Source organism: Carlito syrichta, unplaced genomic scaffold (assembly GCF_000164805.1).
Source record: "Carlito syrichta isolate Samal-C Ts95f unplaced genomic scaffold, Tarsius_syrichta-2.0.1 Scaffold269487, whole genome shotgun sequence".
Classification (NCBI taxonomy): domain Eukaryota; kingdom Metazoa; phylum Chordata; class Mammalia; order Primates; family Tarsiidae; genus Carlito; species Carlito syrichta.
The window spans coordinates 1-15,257 of NW_007213583.1; the positions used below are offsets into that span (position 1 = coordinate 1).

Consider the following 15,257-nt stretch of genomic DNA (forward strand, 5'->3'; position numbering starts at 1 on the left):
GGACTTGACCCACGGTCCGCCTGTAGCACTGGTCTGAAACTCGGGGCGCCCTTGGGTGTGAGATGAGGCTGAGGAGGGGTGTCCCGACGGCACACTGTCCGGGGACGGGAGCAGCCTGTGGCGACCTTGATACCCATGTCCTGCAGCCCCTCTAGGTCCGCTGGGTCCCTCCTCTCTTGCAGAGACTGTCGTTTGTTACCGTGTCGCCCGGCTGGCTCGGGCAAGGGCTGGGAGTCGCCTGCGGGATGGCGTACACTGGCAAGTACTTCGACCGGGCCAGGTAAGGCCCTTGCCCCCAAGCCACTTACCAGCCCGCGTCCCCCACCCGGGGCCTCGGGACGGCCACCTCGCTCCGCGGGGTGGAGGCCAGCCCTACGGGGCCAGTCCCTGTCCCGTCCCATATGACCCTGGGGAGTGCGCCGCCATCTTTCTCCGAGCTCAGGCAAACATTCCCCACCGTTGCCCACAGGGCGCTGACACTCCCCGCCTGCTGTTGTCTCTCCGATCTCTCTTCCATGAGACGGGGTGACCTGTGAGGCCAGCACCGTCATGGGCGTGCTCGGAAAGAGGTCGCGGTGTTTCTGCCGGGGAGGAGCTTCCTCTTCCCTCCAGAGCACGTCTCCTGGGGCGGAACGCGGTGGTTATGGCGACTGCCGTCAGTCGCTGGGCGGGCCAGACGTGGAAGGTGGCCGGGCTTGAAAGTGGAACCGGCGGGGGAATCTCAGGGAGCCGCTTCCTTCCCGTCCCTCTTCCCGTCTCGCTCGCGGCAAGGCGGCGTGGCAGAAGACCCTCGAGATGGCCTCAGGACTGGCGAGAGGAGCAGCCGAAGGGAAGCCCCCGCCTTCGGGCGCACTCGCCGGCTGCCGTGTCTGGCCCTTCGGGAGGCGCAGCAGCGGCCCGAGCCTGGCGGCCTGGAGATCGGCCTCCCTCGCGCTCCTCCCGAAGGACGCTGCCCCAGCGACCCCGGGAGCCCCCGCGAGCTCCTAAGCCCCTCCTCTTCCTTGCTCCAGCTACCGGGTGTTCTGCCTCCTGGGAGATGGCGAGTCCTCAGAGGGCTCCCTCTGGGAGGCCATGGCCTTCGCTTCCTACTACGGGCTGGACAACATCGTGGCGATCTTTGACGTGAACCGCGTGGGACACAGTGGCGCGATGCCCCAGCAGCGCTGCGTAGACACCTACCAGAGGCGCTGCGAAGCCTTCGGGTACCCGTGTCCTTTCTCGCCTTCTCTTCTGCTCCAGCCCCGCCCCTCTGTCTCTCACAACCGGCCCCTTCCCCCGGTGCCAGGTGGAACACTCTCGTGGTGGACGGCCGTGACGTGGAGGCGCTGTGTCGCGTGTTCTGGCTGGCGGCGCAGGTGAAGAACAGGCCCACGGCGGTGGTTGCCAAGACCTTCAGGGGCCGCGGCCTGCCACGTAAGCAAGCGTTTCCTTCCCTCCCTCCCTCCCTCGCTCCCTTCCTTCCTTTCTTCCCTCCTTCCCTGCCTGCACGACAGAGGATGCAGGTGGAGGCTGACACGGGCGTAGGTAGATGACCGCTAGGGACCAGTGGCTGTGCCTGCCATGTGGGCCAGAAGCTCTCGCTCCCTCTGGTGTCCGCTAGGGAGCCTCTCCCTAGGGGGAGGGGAGGCCGAAACCCTGGTGAGCACAGTGGCTTCTGCCTCCGTCAGGGAGTGGCTGGGGCGGTCCAGCAGAAGACAGACAGGGCACGGTCTCTACGCTGAGGACAGAGCCAGCGTGTGTCGTGTGTGAGCGACACACACACCTGCCCAGGCCCGGCCTCTTGGAAGTGCACGTGGGCGACTGGAGAAGCGAGGACCCTGGCCAGGGCCGCTGTGGAGCTGGGAGCGGGGGAGAAGGGAGTTTGGGACACCGGGCTCCTTGCACATCTCGAGGCTTGCTGCTGAAATTATTCATCTCTAGTTTAAGTCATCAGAAAGGCCGGGTGCGTTGGCTCGCGCCCAGTAACCCCCCGCACTTAGGAGGCTGAGGCGAGAGGATTGCCTGAGCCCAGGGGTTCGAGACTAACCTGGGCAACTTGTCGAGACCTCGTCTCTGCAGTAAGTCAAAAAAGTAGCCAGGAGTGGTGGTGTGCACCTGTCGTTCCAGCTCCTCAGGAGGCTGAGGCGGGAGGATCGTTGAGCACAGCAGGTCTAGGCTGCGGTGGCTCTGAGTGTGCCGCTGCACCCCAGTCTGGGCCACAGTGAGCTTTCGACCAGAAAAACCAAAGTATCGTCCCAAAGGGTGTGACGATTCTTTGGTTTTGAAAACACACAGGCGTTTAGAACAGAACTGCCCTGTGAGTCCTCCCCAGCATGCAGCCTTCCTCTGGAATCCCCAGGGCGGTGAATGACAGCTCCACCCGTGTGCCCTGGCAGAACCCTGGGCACAGCTCTTGTCTGCGCCCTGCTCCCATACGACCCCACACCTGGCCCCTAGGGTGCATCTCCGATCCATTCACTTTTTGCCGCTTCCGTTGCTGTGATCACCTGTGATCCCGCCCTTCGGGAGGCCGAGGCGGGAGGAATGCTTGAGCCCAGGAGTTCGAGACCAGTGGGGCTACATCGCCAGGCTCCGTAATTAGCCAGGGGTGGTGGTGCCGATAGTATCAGCTGTTCCGGCGGGTGAGGCAGGAGAATCCCTTGAGCCCAGGAGGCTGAGAGGTGGCAGCGAGCTGTGACCACGCAGCTGCACTCCAGCCTAGGTGACGCGGCAAGACTCTGTCTTCAAAAACAACAGCAGCAGCAGCAAAATCAGACCAAGCAACTTCCTAGGCTCCGTGTGCCAGGTTTTGACTCCTGTGAAGCCTGGGTTGACTTCCCTTTCGTCAGGATATCTTCTAGGTGATCTGGTAGACGCTTGCTAAACACGGCTGGCCGGACGGTCTTTTCCTTGCTTCGTCACAGACGTGGAGGATCCCGAAAGTTGGTTCGGAAAGGCAGTCCCAAGAGAAAGGGCGGATGCGCTGATCAGGCTGATTGAGAGCCAGATCGAGACCAGCGGGAATCTTGAACCGAGACCCCCCGTCGAAGACTCGCCTCAAGTCAGCATCGCGGATATAAGAATGACCTCTCCACCCGCTTTCAACGTGGGCGAAAAGGTAGGCAGAACGGTAGCCGGTCAAGTCAGGTACGTGTGTCGTCTGCTCTGATCCCGGGTTTTGTTCCTAATCACACGGGGCTCATCGTTCACGCCCATCTGCTTGGAGGAGGCGGTTATGAGACAGGGTGACAGTTCACCACCAGGCAGAAGCAACGCAGGTGGGCTGACGTCCTCTCGTATTAGCTCTGAGTTTTCCTTTTGGCGTTCACGCTGAGGTCTGGCTCGCTACCTGTGGGTCAGTTGCTATTTAGTAGCTCCTGGGGTTGCGGGTCTTTTTCGTCCTAACTTTGGTTTGTGGGCCGACAGTCTGCCGTGCCAGAAACTGCCACGATCCTGGGCCTCCTCTGAGAACGGGCGGCCAGTTGGGCTGATCCTTCCAGCTGACTGTCTGGATCCCAGTGGCAAAGCAGGCCAGCCCATCAAGAGCCAGGACTTCTAAAAGGAACCAAATTATGCACGAAACCCTGAAGACGCAGCCCTTTCGCGTTTTCGTTTCTGTTTTTTACATCATTTTTCTCTCTTGCCTTCTGCGGTATTCCTGCCTCCAAGGTAGGCACGGTCTTCAGGACCGAGAGGATGTAGGGTGGCAAGCCGGGGTGGGGGGTGGGGGGTGGGGGAGGGAGGACGTGTTTCCCAATCCTTCTTTATCTGGAGAGAGTTAGGCTCTGTTAGCTTGATAGTAAGGTTTCAAAAGAAACGAGTTGGCCTGGGTGTGCACTCCAGCCTGGGTGACAAAATGAGACCCTCAGCTCGAAAAAATTTTAAAAACTAAACGAATGCTCGAGAAATTCGGAAACACGCTGAATAGCAGAAGAGGGCCGGACACGGTGGCTCAGCCTGTAATCCTAGCACTTTGGGAGACCGAGGCAAGAGGATTGCCTGAATCCGGGGGTTTGAGACCAGCCTGGGCAAACTTGAAGAGACCTCTTCTCTAAAATAAATCACAAAAACCAGCCGGGCGGGGTAGTGTGCGTCTGTAGTTCCAGCTACTTGGAATGCTGAGGTGGAAGGATCGCAGAGCCCAGCAGGTCGAGGCTGCAGTGGCCGTGAGTGTGCCACTGTACTCCAGCCTGGGAGACAAGAGTGAGGCTCCCACTCAAATAAAAAAAAAAAAGCAGAAGAGGCTACGCATGGTGGCTAATGCCTGTAATCCCAGCACTTTGGGGGCCAAGACATGAGGATCGCTTGAGCCCAGGAGTTTAAAACCAGTCTCGGCAACATAGCAAGACTTTGTCTCTACGAGAAAATCCCACAACCCAGCTGAGCGCGGTGCCATGTGCCTGTCATCCATCTACTTGGGAGGTTGAGGGGGAAGGATCACCTGATATCCCAGAAGATGGAGGCTGCAGTGAGCTGTGATCATGCCACTGCACTCCGGCCTGGGTGACAGAGTGCAACCCCGGCGCAAAACAAAAGCAGAAGAAAGGAAAGTGTGCCTGTGGACACAGTGCGCCTCGGCCCTGTGCTTAACGCTTTAACCGTTCCTGTCCTTCTGTCTCTTGGCGCCGCTTCCACAAAGGGATCCTGCAGCATTACGTCATGCACGTGTGCAGCAGTCCCTGTCGGCATGTTGACAGCAGTGTCAGTCATGAGACCAAAATCGGGAAGGACCCAGCGAGGGAGGCGGAGGGCTTGTCCATGTTGGTAAGGTTGCCAGGTGGCACAGCGGATGGCTCTGTCTTTGTGTAGGAAATCTTAAAGGGGGTGTTTGTGTACACTGATAAGGCAAAGGAAGGAGTATGTGGAGAAACGACCCCAGTGAAGAGTGTCTCTGGAAGGTGAGATCATGGGAACTTTTGATTTCTTTTGCGACGCATGAATGGGAAACATGCATTAAGAAAGCAGGCCAGTCCGTGAAAAAAAAATCAGTGAAGTGAAGTCACAAAGAAATCACATTTGTGTGCAAATTTAAGAGCTGCTTCTGTAAATTACTAATACAATCGACAAGCCGTTCATAGTCAAGGAGATAAACACCACAAATAAATACAGTCAGTCATTGGAAAGAGAAGATAACCACAGATGCAGAGTATGTAAAGAATTAGGAGAAAATCATACAACTCTGTACTGATTGGTTGAAAACATGTAAAAAAAGAAAAGGATTTTCTGAGGAATACATAAAATATCAAAACCGACTAAAATACATTAAAAAAAACCTTCAAAGCTGGGCTCGGTGGCTCAGCCTGTTAGCCCGCGCCTTTGGAAGGCTGAGGTGAGTGGATTGCCTGAGCCCGCGGGTTCGAGACCCGCCTGGGCAACGTGGTGAGATCTCATCTCTACAGTAAATCAAAAATTAGCCGGGCGTGGTAGCGCACGCCTGTAGTTCCAGCTACTTGGAAGGCTGAGGCGGAAGGATCGCCGCAGCCCAGCGGATTGAGGCTGCGGTGGCCGGGAGCGGCCACTGCGCTCCAGTCTGGGCGACAGAGTGAGACTCCAACTCAGAAAAACAAAAAACAAAACCAAAAACCTTCGATAGAGAGTAGTCATAGAAAAGCGTTGAGAAAACAGTTTAAGTGCTATACCCGCAAAGGGCCTGGCCCACCAAGTTCAAGAGTGAGTTATCTTTAACCTGATGGGAACGAGTAATTCCTAGCTATTTTCAAACTTTTCCAAATACGGAGAAAGACAAAGGCATCATTTCAGCTTTTGTCGAAGCCAAAATGTGACAAAGCTAGCCTGAAGGAAAAGCAAAACAAAGCAAAAAAAAAACTAGACTGGCCTCTTTTATGAGCGTTAATGTAAAACCTAAGTCAGACGTGAACTCAGCCGGGCATGGTGGCTCGGCCGATAATCCCAGCACTTCGGGAGGCTGAGGCGAGAGGATGGCTTGAGCCCAGTAGTTTGAGGCCAGCCTGGGCAACCTAGTGAGACCCTGTCTCCTTTTTTTTAAGTTAAAAAGTTAGCAAGGCGTCATGCTGCATGCCTGTAGTCTCAGCTGTTCTGGAGACTGAGGCAGAAGGATTCCTGCAGTGAGCCATGACTGCCCCACTGCACTCCAGCCTGGGCGAAGGGTGAGACGTCAACTCCAAAAACAAACAACGGCAAAAAAATCAACCAGTCTCAACTCCGTTCCTACGTTCAAAGAGATATGTGAGTCAGTAAAGATCAGATCGGTACAGCAGATGATTCATCGATGTTAGCAGCTTTACAAATATACTTCCCTGTCGTATCCTTAGGTTAAAGGAGGGGGGACGTGTGGCCACTTTTGTCCAGGCCTAACAGAAGCCATTGAAAAATTCCCACTTTCGAAAGACCGAACGGGACTGGTGAGAGAACGTTCTCAGTCTGATTCTCGATCTAGAGTCCCCTTAGATCTGGAGTCCCCTTTTGCACCTGACGGCGGAACCGTTCTCAGCCTGGCAGAGAGATTCAGTCCCAGTGCTGACCAATGGGACGTGCGGGAATCGGTCCCAACGAGAAGGCAGGTCTGTTGTCATTTGCGGGTGGTGTGTCTGGAAAACCCAGGACAGATCTACCGGAAATGACTAGAGATAAGGACAGAGACCGGTAAGAGAGACTGTGGGACAACTCGTAGGCAAGGATCAGTTCCTCTCTGACATTCACGATCACTGGTTAGGAGGTGTGCCGGCGAGGAGACGAGCCCTCCGATCGTTGTAATGGCAAATAAAATAACTATCCATGAATCATACAGAGGGTCTACATTCAGATGCTGATTCGACTAGACGCCAGACAGCAGCCCGCGTGCCTCGCGTGCAGCAGATGCTCACCGAAGACTTGTACGAGGGCCGTTTCTGAAAGGCCGTCCCACAAACCTGGAGTTGTCCTTGCCCTCTGGGGAGGGGAGCTTGGTGGCTGGGGACGGGAGCAGGAGGAAGATGGCCTCCTCGCGTGCCTTCCTTTGTAACGTTTGACTTTGGTTCCACCTACACGTTGCCTGTCTAAAAAACAGGTGTGAGTAAATGGTTTAGATTGCTTGGAGGAGTGAGGGCAGAAATCCAAGGAGTCCCGCCTTGTTTCTTAATACGTTTTGGCCCCTGTGAGGTGTACATTCCAGGGGTCTTTGGCATGTGCCGGAGTTGTGCAACCATCACCATCCATCGTACACGTTTTTCTTGACACTTTGTTTCCAGGAGGGGTCGCGCTCTGTCGCCCTGGCTGGAGTGCAGGGGCACAGATGACGGCGCACCGCAGCCTCGATCTCCTGGGCTCAGGAGATCCTTCTGCCTCAGCCTCCTGAGTCGCTGGGACCACAGGCGCGTGCCACCACGCCCGGCTAATCTTTTGATTTTTTTTTTTTTTTTGCCGAGATGATATCTTGCTGTGCGGCCAGGCTGCTCTCAAAGCCCTGGGCTCAAGCAGTTCTCTTGCCTCAGGCTCCCTGAGTACTGGCATCGCAGACGTGATGCGCCGCGCCTGGCCAGGGACGGGTGAACGATCGGCTAGCGGTCCGGGTTTATGACCCAAAAGGAAGTTGCTGGTGAAACGCACGTCGACCTTCTCCATCCAGATCGATGACGTTTTGTTCCGCACACTTGTACCCTCCTTGGAGAGGCATTCCGAGAAGCTCTGCCACTTGTCCCTTTCTTCCAGGTGGCTACTCGGAAAGCCTGTGGTCTGGCCCTGGTTAAGCTGGGCTATGCCAACGACAGAGTCATCGTCCTGGATGGTGACACCAAGAACTCGACCTGTTCTGACATATTCAAGAAGGAACACCCCGAGCGCTTCATCGACTGCTTCATCGCTGAGCAGAACATGGTGAGTGGGTAGCACCCCGCGTCTTCTCTCTCTCCGTGGCCGCCGGACACAGAAGGCGCAGCCGCCATGACGCCTCCTCTCTCCGCCGATGGAAGCCAAAGGCCCCACCGGGGCAGCGGGAGGCCACGAGCCCGCAGAGTCTGAGAAGTGGCTTCCGGCCTGCTGCGAGGGGCGCGTGCTGCGTCACTCCGCACTCCGGTGCTGCCTCCAGGAGGCAGAGGGCCACAGCCATCTGGCCCCGGGGCTGCAGGCCTGGAGCACCCCACGCTGCCCCACAGCGAGGCAGCCCTGCAGCCGGCCCAAGGGAAGTGGCTGAGGAAGCGGGTCTCTCCCTCTCACGTAGCAGGGGCCGCAGAGTTGCTAGAAACGCCGAGGGCATGCTGACCGCATCACAGGAATACCAGGGCTCGGAGCTGGTGCCTGGGAGAAGCTGTTCTGCGCCTCTGTGCCCCAGTCTCTCCCCAGAGTGATGCTCGTGCAGGGAGCCCCTCGCCAGAGAAGAGGCGGCGGTGTGAGGAAAGCCTCTGAGCTGTGAACCCTAGGTCGGCGGAGTACGATGTCCTCCCCTGGCCTCGGGTCGCAGCGCTCGGGTACTTGTGTGATTTTCTTCTAGCCAGGTGACCGGGGGCCGGCAGTTCTGGCGTGACCACCAGCAATGCTTTATTTAGTTAGAACAAGCAGTCTCGAGACTGGTTGAAAATTCGTTGCCAGCATTTAAAGTACGGGAGATTACAGGCGCGGTGGCAGGCACCTGCAGTCGCGGCTACCAGGCAGGCTGAGGCGGAGGGATCGCTGGAGTCCGCCTGGGCAACATAGCGAGACCCGCGTCTCGGAAAAAAAAAGAATCTAAAAGCCAGGAGATGTCACAGAGAATCGAGCCGAAGTTCGGCGTCCCCCGTGAGCGGTGGGAAGAACGGCCACCGCAGGCCAGCATTCCTCCCTGAGGCCGGGTGAGTGCGGCCGAGCAGTGTCCTGGGGCGATGGCCACTCCGGCCCTCCCTCCGCCATCCCCACGTGCTGCTGGCCGCTCGTTCCTCCACACCGCCTCCCTGGCCCCGTCAGTGGGAAGGGAAGCTTCCCTGTTGAGTGAAGTAGGTCGTCCCAACGGTCACAAGCGGCATGCTTTCCCCGGGTGGCAGGAAGCTCTCTTCGTTTCGAGTGGGAAAGCGTGATCTGTGGGCTTCCGGTTGACCCTCCTGTCGAAAGCTGGGGCCCCTCATTAGCCTGGGCCTCCTGGTGTTACCTCACAGTTGGAAGCAAAGGGGTAGAGGGGAGGCCGGAGGGAGCGATTCGTGCCACACCGGAAGGGGCGGGGACGGTAAGGGTGTGCTTGGGGCCATCGTGGACACCTCTTTCTAGGGCGAGGTGCCCGTGATGCTGAGACTCAGGTGAGGAGGAATCTGTCGTGGCCAGGCGTGGGGGACTGGGGCCGGTTTGCCCAGCAGAGGGCCCGGCTGGCCTGGAGCAGGCCCCAGCTGGGGTGTGGAGGGAGCAGGGGGCAGCCGCAAGCCGGGGTCTGGGGAGCACAGACAGCCTCCGGGGAGATCGTGCTGGTTTCGCGCCCCGTCTGCCCCTGTGGTTCTCGTGCAGTTGGCTGGGAGGCGCTGGAGGCCTTCAAGCAGCAAAGCCGCGGGGTGTGCTTCCGGAACCCTGCGGGGTGGAGAAGGGCTGCACTGGGGGAGGCAGTGTGGAGGAGAGGGTGGTGTGTTCCCCACGATCGCTGTGGCTGGAGAGACGCCGCCCCGTCAGACGGCAGCACGCCACGGGCAAATGCCGGGGCAGGAATCAAGGCTGGCCCTGAGGTGTGGGCTGGAGCCCCTGGGGGGAGGGTGGCGTCGCCTCCCGACATGGACGAGACTTAGGGAGGAGTGGATTCGGGGGCATCCCCGGGACCTCTCTTTGGCCCGGGGGTTCAGAGTGCCTGTTACACGCGTGGGGAGCCAGAGGGGAGGGGCACGGGGAGATGCTAGTCTGATGGAGGCCAGCCAGTGGGTCGGTCATCTTCCAGGGCGTCTGCTCTCTGGCCAGGCTTGGCGGCTCACACTACCCTGTAAGCCCAGCGCTTTGGGAGGCTCAGGCGGGAGGACTGCTGGGGCCCAGGAGTTCGAGACTAGCCTGGGCAACATGGTGAGCTCCCATCTCTACACAAAAGGAAACGCAAAAAACGTAGCCAGGTGTGGAGGCGCACCGAATAGTCCCAGCTGCTTGGGGGGCTGAGCCGGGAGGATTGCCCGAGCCCAGGAGGCCGAGGCTACAGTAGGCCGTGGTAGTGCCGTTGCACTCCAGCCTGGGTGGCGGAGTGAGAGCCCGACTCGGATCAGATGGGTGAGATAGATAGATGGGCGGATAGATTGATTAGACAGACAGATTAGCTAGAGTCTGCTCTCCAAAGCACTGAATGTGGTTTTCTCAGGCAAGTAGCATCCCTTTGCCTGGTTTCAAGCTGACATCAGAATCGGCCGTCACAGGCTTAAGTAGTTGTAAAGGAGGTAATTGCCCAGCTGTGTGGAGACTTTTGACTTTTCAGTGAATACTCGGAGCATCCAATTAAATAGATGAGGCGGACACTTTTGGGGTAGAAATTAGATCCCATGTTCTACTCGAATTCTTTCCAGTCCATTTCCCCAGTAGCCCTTCGTGCGTGAAAGCCTCCTCACGGTCGTCTGTCATCCTTGTCTGCGGCAGGGATGTGCATTATCAATGGAGAGGGCCTCCCGAAAGGGCTTGTGAGCCAGGCGCGGTGGCTCACACCCGCAATCCCAGCACTTGGGGCGCCCGAGCCCTCGGGTTCGAGAGCATCCTGGGAAACATGGCGGGACTCTGCCATAAACAGATCAAACTAGCCGGGGGTGGTGCTGCGTGCCTGTAGTTCCAGCTACTTGGAAAGGCTGAAGCGGAAGGCTCGCCTGAGCCCAGCAGGTCGGGGCCGCGGTGGCCGTGAGAGTGCCACTGCAGTCAAGCCTGGGCGACGGAGTGAGACTCCGACTCAAAACAAAAAGGCCTCTGAGCGCTGGGGTGTTTTCCTCCTGGCTCGGGCTGTGCCTGTTGGGGTCCCCGTGTACGTCAGCAGAGAAGCGTTCTTGTGATTGGCTAGGGTGAGATTTGCAAGGGCTCCTGTTCCTGCTTTTCGCGTTACCGACGTCAGGGCTTTGAAGCCTGCCTCCCGTCAGTCCGTAGTCGGGAAGGGAAGCTCTGCCGTAGGGCTGCCGCTGCGTTCGTTCGGTTCCCTCCTGGTTGTGAGGCCACAGCCACACTGTGACTCGCCCAAGGATTGGTCCTCCAGCCCTGTGAGCTCTCCCCTCTCTCTGTGTCGGCGTGCTACTTTCGGCCGTCCTGTGGAGTTGGGTCCGCAGGGGTCACTCCACCGTGTTGTCCACTGCGAGATGCGGCTGGCCGCGAGCGGGCCCGCTGGGGTCAGGTTGCCGGAAGGTGATTGCGAGGGGCCGGTGCGAGAGGAGTGCAGGCCCCTCTCTGGCGGGCGGGTGTAGACCGAGGCGACACGCCTTCAAGCACCGTGACCTGGAAGTCTCTTGGCTGAGCCCTGGAGAGGTTCACTTCTAAGGTGAAGCCTCCTGGGGCCGACGAGCCCAGACTCTGGGGCCCGGGAGGACTAGCCCGGAAAGCGGGGTCGTCACCATAGTGCGGAGCAGAGCCGGAGGGCGGAGAAGCAGAAGGGGAAGCGGACGCCCGGCAGGAAGAGGGCCCGGTCTGGCAGGTCCAGCGAGGCGGGAGGACGGTCCCGTAGCAACGTCATGGACGCCTTGGAAAGGAAGGGCCTTGACAAGACGGGCGATGTTCTCTGCTCGAGCTGCTGGGAGGCCACGTGGGAGGCCAGCCGGGGGTGGGTGAGCTCTTGTCTGGCAGCCCGGAGGTCTCTCCCGTGGGTGGCAGCCGCCTGGAGGAAGTAGGCTGGGGAGAGCCCGGGAGAGGAGAAAGTGGGGCTGACCGGACGGTGGGCGAAGGGTTCCGTGAAGGAGAACGTGCGCGTGGGGGGCCTCTGCGGAAGGCGAGGCGGAGGTGGGGGTGGGACGATGGAGGGTCCCGGCAGGTATTGGGATAGACTTAACCGAGAGGCGGGGGCCGCTGATCGGCAGGGGACCTGCAGCGACGGAGGCCTCTCGGAGAAAGCAGAGGAGAACGAGACTCAGGATGGCCTGCGGGCTCCTCGACCCTCAGGAGGCGCAGGCTCAGGGAGGGCGGGTCGGGTGGACGGGACAGACCACAGCTGTCGCTTCTTGCACCCTGGGCGGTAAGCGGCCCCCAGCACGGCTGCACAGGGCGGGGTCTGGGCTGGGAGAGCGGGGAAGGAGAGTGTTTGAGCAACAAGGAGGTGGAAGGGAGCAGAGCAGTTGGGTACAGGCAGAGCAGGGCTGGAGGCGGGACCCTGTGGTCCCAGAGGGGAAGGGGTGAGGGGAGCAGAGCAGCTGGACGCGGGCAGAGCAGGGATGGCACTGGGACCTCGCAGTCCTGGCGAGGAACGGGGAGGGGGCAGGGCACGGCGCGTTCTGACTCGTGCTCTTTGTGTCGCAGGTGAGCGTGGCCCTGGGCTGTGCCACCCGGGGTCGGACCGTGGCCTTCGTGAGCACCTTCGCTGCCTTCTTGACCCGCGCGTTCGACCAGATCCGGATGGGAGCCCTCTCCCAAGCCAACATCAACCTGATCGGCTCCCACTGCGGGGTGTCCGTGGGTATGTTCCGGCTGCCGTGGTCTTGAGACGTTCCTCCTGTGGGGAGGAAGGGTGGTGTGGATGGGGGGCCCGTGATGGCTCCCCGTGGTCCCGTAGGTTGGGATCTTTGGGACTCCTTGAAACTGCCGTCTTGTACTTTGTGTCAGGCTCTCGGCAGCTTCTGACGCCGGTCTCCTGGCGGTGCCCTGAGCGCCCTCTTCCAGTCAGGTGCCGCTACGTGGAGGCGTGTGCGGGATGGGACTGGGGCCCCGCAGACTCGCAGAATCCTCTTCTGCCCACGGAGTGGTCGCAGTCCAGCGGGGCAGGCTGCGTGGGCAGAAGGGAGCCCGCCCCTGTGCATCCGGGCTGGGATCCCTGCTGCCACCTCCGGGCCCTGTGGGGAGCCCAGGGGAGCAGGACCCGGGGCAACGACGCCAGACTCCTGGCCCTGAGAGGCTCCCCTGGCGGGGGCAAGAAGGAAACCACAGGAACGGGCTAGAAGCGACGATGGAGATGGGGGTGCGAGGGCAGCGGGGAGAGGATGAGGGGAGGGCCCAAGAGGCTTAGGAAGCCTGGAGCCGCGCTAGCAGGAGGAGGGGCCTGACGTCGGGGAGCACGTCGCAAGTTTCCAGGCTGCTCTTACGGGGAGGAGTAGGGAGAGCCGAGCCACGGGGGCCTGCGCTGGGTGGGGCAGGGTAGCAGGGGATGCCGCAGCTCTCCGTGGCTGCTGGAAGGCCGGGGCGCCCATCGGGATCCATCGTGGTGACCCCTGGGAGAATGGGACAGGGTACGACCACCCTAGACAGCGCTGGGCATCGTGGCCATCCTGAAGGCGCTGGCGGTCACGCAGGGTAAGGGAATAGACAACGGGGTGCCGAGGACAGGGCCCAGTGCGCTCGTGTGGGCCCAGGGCAGATGCCTGGACGGGGGCCAGGCTCCTCGCCAGGGCTGCTTCAGCCACTGGCATCCACTCAGTTCTGTGGGGCAGGGGCCCCGGGTCCCATCCAAGGGCGAGTGGGCTTCTGAGGTCAGACGGGTGGCGTCGGCAAGGCATCGTGCACAGAGACAGCCCGTCCTTGCCGACAGGAGACAGCGCCCGAGGTACGTGGGGTTCTCTTTCCACGGAGTTTCCGGCCAGAAACTCTGATCCCAGGAATACCTTGAAGCACCCGTAGTGCCAGCAGTACCCCAGGGCGCCCCGAGGAACGTGGCACTACAGTCCTTTGAAGGCCTGGAGAAAGGAGCGAGGCCATGTGGGTCTGCACGCCCCGTCTCTTGAGGGGGAGGACACAGGACAGCAGGGAAGGAAGGACAGAGTCCCATGGGACCCTCCTGAGGAAGACCGGGTCAGAGGCTGGGCAGGGCCACCGATGCACAGTCCCCTCGGATGATGGCGCTGAACCATGGGTCCAAAGTTCCATTGGGAGCCTTACCCCGAGGAGTGGTAACGAGATCCCATGAGAGACAGGCATGGGAATTTGCTGTAGAAATCACCCTGAGTTCCGGCGACGTCACTGGGGCCGTCGTGGGCCCCGCCCTGGTTAGGGGTACCCTGTGGCAGTAGGGGACATCGCTTCTCCAGAGGGGCAGAGGGGCGGAGGGCAGCTTCCTGGCGGGCTGTGCTCAAGTGTCCGTTGGCGCTGCCTTTCTCAGGTGAAGACGGCCCCTCGCAGATGGCCCTGGAGGACCTGGCCATGTTCCGGGCCATTCCCAACTGCACGGTTTTCTACCCGAGCGATGCCGTCTCCACGGAGCACGCGATTTACCTGGCGGCCAACACCAAGGTATTGTCGAGGGGACGTGGGGCAGACAGAAAAGACTGGGCTCCGCTCTCGTTTTGACTTGGTGATGGGACGTTTCTCCCGGCATAACGGGGCTGGAGAATTGGGTGATGGGATTCTTTTTAAAAACAGGACCTTTACAGAAACGGGACCACACGTACAAACACCTTTGCTCTGTCAAAGCGTCACACGGCACAGAGGGATTCAGAACACAGCCTGACAGCCTCTGTGAGGGATCAGCACCTGGGACTGGGACCGCGCTGGGTTTCTGCAGAGGAAAGGGTTGATGATGGCTGCTCGGGGTGGCAGGGTCTGCCCCCCAGTGGAGCTGCCCCATCTGAGGCCACCTCTGGGCTGGTGGCCTTAAGACACACCCTAGTGGGAGAAAAAAGCCACCGCAGCTGCCACTGTGTTCTCTCCACACTCGGGAAGCTGGCAGGGTGGTGGGACACTGCTGGTAACAGAGCCAGGTGCCCCGGCTCCTGCCTGCCCTCAGAAGGGGAGGAAGGGTGGGTGTGTGAGCTCAGTCCGGGGCGTCGGAGGGACAGAACCCGGTGCCTCTCAGGCCCCAGCTGGGCTGGGGAAGGGTCGTGCCTACCGCTCCCACCTCTCCACCTGCCTTCGCCAAACGCCCATCCCCACCGAACCCTGAGTCTGGCCCCCGCCCCCTGCACAGGACACGCCGGGCACGGTGGCGGCAGGTCTCGCGAGCTCCCTTTCCGGCACGTCGTGGCACTGATGGTTGGTGTTGGATGTTTTCGTTTGTTTGTTTTTTTGTTGGAGTCTCACTCTTTTGCCCAGACTCTCTCTCAGCCACCACAGCTTCGACCTGCTGGGCTCAGGCGACCCTTCTGCCTCAGCCTACCAAGTAGCTGGAACTACATACAGGCCCGCACCACCGTGCCCAGCTAATTTTTAAAAAATATATTGCGGAGATGAGGTCTTGCCAAGTAGTCCCGGCTGATCTCGAACCCGTGGGCTCAGGCAGTCCTCTCACA

General features: G+C 59.9%; 1 protein-coding gene across 1 annotated transcript; it reads left to right on the forward strand.

Annotated features, from left to right (window-relative positions):
• Positions 1-155: 155 nt before the first annotated feature.
• LOC103254089 (transketolase-like protein 1) lies at positions 156-14,262 on the forward strand (the record flags this gene model as incomplete). The annotated part of the gene is made up of 7 exons (XM_008052249.1): positions 156-280; positions 1,011-1,202; positions 1,286-1,413; positions 2,904-3,097; positions 7,648-7,812; positions 12,343-12,499; positions 14,132-14,262. Coding segments are annotated over 7 exons (1,092 nt in total), but the record flags the coding sequence as incomplete, so codon positions are not given.
• Between the last annotated feature and the right edge of the window lie 995 nt (positions 14,263-15,257).